The 6,000-nt window shown below is 42.5% G+C and overlaps 1 protein-coding gene across 1 annotated transcript in view; it reads right to left on the reverse strand.

Moving 5' to 3' along the window:
• Positions 1 to 5,793, reverse strand: part of ZDHHC8 (zDHHC palmitoyltransferase 8) — a 65,281-nt gene extending 59,488 nt beyond the window's left edge. Inside the window, exon 1 of the mRNA XM_075275249.1 lies at positions 5,546 to 5,793. Coding sequence (XP_075131350.1) covers positions 5,546 to 5,649 — 104 coding nt within the window. The 5' untranslated portion in view covers positions 5,650 to 5,793. The remainder of the gene's footprint in view (positions 1 to 5,545) is intronic.
• Between the last annotated feature and the right edge of the window lie 207 nt (positions 5,794 to 6,000).

Raw genomic sequence — 6,000 nt, forward strand, 5'->3', positions numbered from 1 at the left:
ATTTTCTTTGAGATTCATGCAGAATCCATATGAAAGATTTAATCTGTATAAAATCAGAGGCATAAAGAAATTCAGGGTCCCATAGACTTGTGAGTATCATAAGTTTGCATGAGGCCTAAGGAAACAGGTATAAATGTAACAGACCTGTACAGAAGGCTATATTTTGACAAAGCTGGAAATGGAAATCAAGCGGTAAGATTCAGGGTAAGGTAAGTGGCCTGACTCACCTTTACTGACTAAATACTTTCCACTTGGTGAGCACTATTTACTATGGATAACAAAGTAGTAGAGATATCTACTTTGTAGGTAAGATGGTCTATCTCGCTACCGCCCACATCAATTAGATCCATACAAGGTAATTTGGATGAGCCCACACAACTCTATTAGGGAGTATTCACACTACCGTCAGTGTCCGACAGGTAGTGTCCGCTGCTAATGTCCGTTCAAAATCTTGCACGGACATTAGCAGCGGACACTAGCTGTGTCTGTGACACTTTTCATTCATTTAAATGGAGATCGGGTGCGTTGTTTTACACTCCGTGCCTGTCCTTAAGTGTCCGTTCCCAAAGATGTCCGACTTTTCAAGCAGACAGAAAAAACCTACATGTCGGGTTTTGCTGTCCGCTTGAAAAGTCGGACATCTTTAGGAACGGACACTTAAGGAGAGGCACAGAATGTAAAACAACGCACCCGATCTCCATTTAAATGAATGCAGAATGTCACGGACACAGCTAGTGTCCCCTGCTAATTTCCGTCCAAGATTTTGAACGGACATTAGCAGCGGACACTACCTGTCAGACACCGACGGTAGAGTGAACGCTCCCTTAGCTTTGTATACGGATAACTTCCAACCCATCAAGCTCCAAGGAGTACCAGAAACAATGTGAACCTCAACTTGCAAGCATTTCAGGAGACTAGGGCTCTGTCCTCCACACAGGAACTGATTCGCTGGTTATTGATTACTATTGGTGACAGATAATAAAGCGCGGCGCACTCTCAACATCCCTGGTCTTTTATACCAAACAGATCAGAAATTGATTACACTTCTGCATTTGAAGTAAACCTTCACCTTGTTCAGGCACTTATGTACTCATGAACCCATGGATAATGAAGGGCCATACCAGCGCTCGCTCTCCATTCAAGGTTTCCGTTCCTCTCTTTGCTGGAAAAATGCAGAAAGAAAAGCTCTGCAAACAGCACTTTACTCTCTGCATTTTGCGCCCTTTTTGGACAGAAACTTAGCAGAAACCAAGCAGACCTCATTATAGTCTAGGGGTCCAAGGGTAACCACTTTTTTAAGTGGATTAGGTTTCCATATGGGGGTCTCCAAGTGAACCCCATGAACAGAAACCCAAACGCAGAAGTGCACCTAGCCTTACTCCTGCAATATCCATTTGTCAACTTATTCTCCAGGCTATGATATATGGACAGTGTTATCCTCCATTTCCCATTGGATCTACAAAAACCTTCATAAAACTAGACTTACACTTTTCAAAAGGGTTGTCTGACTCCTCAGAAAGCCATATAACCGCTTTTTCAAATGTAAAAAGAAAAAAACAAAAAACTATTAGTATACTTTATTTTTCACAATTGCTACTTGTGACAAGCTGTGCGCCTAAAATAAAAAGGTATTCAGTTTTGAAAAATGAATTTTTAAGACAAAAAAATTAAATAAAATAAAATGTTGAAATACCTAGTACCTGGAAGTGTATATGTATGTGGTATTTTCCTGAACAAAAGTGGCAACATATTACCACATGCAAACATCAGGGACTAGGCCTAAGTCTATATGTACACGAGAAGCAAAAAACAGGCAGGCAACCCCACAAGTAACTTGAACAAAATGCAGGGGTATTTTATTCACACAGAATTTGGCAACATCTTTTGCATACACACATATACATAAATTCCCATTGTTATGCTTCACATCAAGCTGCTCCTTCGAATGAAACCTAAACCCTAAATATTCCATGCTGATTGAGACAGGCTAGACCTTCATTTAGAATCTGTATACTCAGGTTTTTGACAATCATAATTACCAAAACTACGCCCTGGACCTGACATCAGGAAAGATCCGATGATCAATAGAGTCAGACAGGATTCATGATGAAGGCATCTAAATTACAACATGTGCAGGTCCTGTCTGGATGAATGATGTCATTTTTTAAGGTACAGTGGTTAACTTCCTTGTCAGGAATACAATTATAGTGCAGAGTGACCAAACTACCAAGGAATTTGACTATAATTCAGCTGCATTGCTATCTGTGTGCAGTGTGATATATACAGTCCTCTGTGAACATATGCTTCGAAGACACAGAGATTCAGGGGAAGGCCTCCATAAGTATTTGATGCAGCATACCACAATTTTTAACTATACAATTTATATGCACTCAAATAAAAAAAACAAATGCAAACCCCCCCCCCCCCCCCATGTACTACAACAACTGAGCTGTATTAGGTCCAAATGCAAAAGGCTGCATAGTGCCACATGAAGGTCCTGGGTCTGCAGGGACCTGGGGGAGCCGCCTAGGGGAGAACTTCTCCATCAGGCTAAATCATATGCAGCAATTTTGTTCCAGAAATGACTGCAACTGTCCCACTTATCTGAATAGACCTCTAGAAATCCATGTGTTGGCCAAAGACAGACTCATTAAAGTGAAGTTAAGTGATTTCAGTTATAGAAATGTATGCCAAACAAACAAACAATAAGACTTAAAAAAAAACAAAACAAAAAAACGGAGCTGTAACACGGCTGTGTACACGAGGCTTTACATTTCACTTTTTCTGTACTAAAATTCTGCTTCATGAAGCAGTCGTCTCGCCAGAATTAAATTAGTGGTTGTACAGTGTAGAACTCAGAAATGGAATGAAGACTTTCAGAGGGCAAAAAGCAAACCTTGTGAAAAAAACAGATTGCTGTGATTCAACTACAATGTATCATCCAGATATGTTCCACAGAGTCAAATACAAAGTAATAATGGCTTAAAAATAACATAATTGTTGGCTGCTAGAAAACAAGAAAATGTGCATAGCACATACTTGTAAAATGTAAAAGAAATATCAGATTGTTCTACACCAGTGATGACGAACCTTTTAGAGACCGGGTGCCCAAACTGCAACTCAAAACCCACTAATTTATCACAAAGTGCCAACATGGCAATTTAACCTTAATAATGTGCGGATCCACAATTGCATACGATTACAGACCTGCAAAATATGGTCATACGAATGGGGCTTTATAGAGCTTTCTGATCCACTGTGACCCCCACACAGTCCAATCTGCTTCACAGTGATCCCCACATAGTACAATCTGCACCATAGTGACCCCCACACAGTACAATTTGCTCCACGGTGGCCCCCACACAGTATAATTTGTTCCATGGATGGGTGCCCAAAGAGAGGGCTCTGAGTGCCACAGGTTCGCCATCATGGTTCTATACTATTAACCTTACAGAGGGAGAGGCTGGACACAGATTTTGCTTTGAATGTAATATCCTTTTGTGCCCACTTAACTGCCCCCAGACTATTAGCACATGCAATGAACACGCCAACATCACACGCTGTAAGTATTCAGAAAATATCATTCCAGGACAATATGGCACGAGGACAGTCAGTGAACTCATTCCATACACATGGCTGTGTCGTATGTAATATAGTGGCATGATTATTGAGGGCGGATAAGCTGCAATCTCTATAGACCAAGGTGGCTCCACTGCCATGAGATGTATGATATTAAAGTATTTTAGTGGGAGAAAACTGGTTAACTTTATAGATGCTTAATTTGACATCTGGTAAGTGATAGTAGAGAACTTATGTTGCATCACCACCATAACTTGGTCGCTATATTTGTCTGTACCCCGACAGTCCGAAACGTAACAGCATTTGTTTACAAGACAGTTTGATAAAGTTTTTGAAGCCAATGCCAGAAGCAGATCATAAAGGAAGGAGACATGTATTGTACTTATGTTTATTTTTGATCCACTAATAGTATGGCTTCTAACTGCATCAGTACTTTAGAAAGCAACCCAAGGATGATACCGCACATTACAGAAAAGTTGCATTTTTTTGTTGTTGCAGATTTTACTGCCATTATTCCCCTCACAATACCAAAGATCACCATGTTGCCCTGCAACTCCAATACTAATGTAAGGCTTAGATCATATCTGTACCAGAGTCTCACAATAGCAGCCTGTTCCAGTTTTAAAACAATGGTCATGACGGACCGCAATATAGTTATTGGGCTCTGCCGCACTCCGTGTGTAAGCACTATTACAGCACACAGTCTGTCCGTTGTTCTAGCGTTCCAAAAGACCAGAGCAACAGATAAGACTAGGTTCACACTAATTTGGCCTAAGAGTTGCACTCAAAAGTCACTCTAGACATTCATAAGACGAGTTTCATCTGTGAAAGCCAGTTTGTGTATTGACTGGACTTACCTGCCTGAAGATATGCAGGGTGAGGGACTCGTATACTTAAGAATTCTGTTCCCAGCATACAGTTCAGGCCGGTAAATTTGGCCCACACATGGACCAAGTTTTACAGCTGAAACGCAATGACGTGAATGCAGGGTTCAGTCCTGACAACACTCCAGTCATGACAATGCAGGTGAATGTCCAGGGGGTCTGAATGCTCAGATGCATAAAATGCATATGCAATTAATGTGAATTGGTATTAGCTCAGTTCAGTGTGTATGTGGTTTATGATTTTCAGGCACTAGCCTAGGGCATTGCTAGTCATAAAACAGATCCTATTATGCTATATCATTTATATACATTTAGTAATTGGATAGCACTATAAAAAAACTGGCACATGTTAAAGCTTGCAGTGTGACCTGTTACTTCTTTACACTAATGCGGGTTAAAAGTTATCAGCAAAGCAATGTCCCAAACAGGACTGTGCAGGAAAAAAAATTAAAAAAAAAGTCAGTATTTTGCTACTGAAAATAGGGTGGATACAGATAGGTGTAGATGTATAGCATACTAGTAAGGAAAGAGTGAGGGTTGTGCCCTTCCATAAAGTAGAAAATGTGGCAATATCTTGATATAAGCACAGCATACAATATACAGTGCCACGTTAGATGGTAGCACAGTCATAACATAAGCTCTCTTCTACATGGCAGACCATCTTAACCAGAGTTAATGCCAGCCTGGCAAAAGTGCTGGCAGGCAGCAGGGGAGGCAATGAATGTATCCCAGATGAGGAGCCGCCATACATACATCAGGTAAGACTAGAGCTAGCAGAACGGCTACAGCAGCAAGACTAATACTAACATGCAGATCAAGCAGTGCCTAGAAGAGCCAGTGCCCTACATACCCTCCCCCAACAATAGGCCATATACATTACAGCCATACATACATGCACCGTTATGGGAAGAGCATTGGTGCCCCTGCATCTAAGGCCTAGCACAGTATCAAATGCTACAGCAGAGCACTAGGCACAGAGCTCCTCCATCAAGGCCTGTGGTCCCACATTACCAGCTTAGATGCCAGGCCCCACCCGCCACACAGCCCACCTCAGCCCCGGGCACATCCAGCCTTGTACTTACGTGAAAACAAAAAACAAAGTGGTGGAGCCCACTAGTAAGGCAGCGGCAGTGGAGACAGGGATGTATTTCGTAGGTTTAAACCTCTTTCCAGTGCTGCTGGGCATTCTGTAGGTTACACATCACTAGTCAGATCCCAAGAGAGAGGCACCAGGGGGGAGAGAGGGGCACTGACCGCACGATCCACGGAGGAGGGAGGGAGACAGAAAGAGAGAGAGAGAGAGAGAGTGAATGGGGAGGGGGAGCAGCAGACAGACATAGAGAACAGCTGACCTGCTCGCACAGGAAATCCCACCCCACCGAGCCCTGCCCTCTGTGAGCCCAGAGCCTTCGCCTTAAGGTGGATCCGCCGAGTTCCTCCACTTGCTATGTGGACATCCTGCTGCATGGACAGTTACCTCAGGACTGGCAGAGGGCACTGGCATTGGCATGTCGTCTGGACGGTTGTGTCTCCTCTA

This window comes from Leptodactylus fuscus, chromosome 1, assembly GCF_031893055.1.
Source record: "Leptodactylus fuscus isolate aLepFus1 chromosome 1, aLepFus1.hap2, whole genome shotgun sequence".
Taxonomy (NCBI): Eukaryota; Metazoa; Chordata; class Amphibia; order Anura; family Leptodactylidae; genus Leptodactylus; species Leptodactylus fuscus.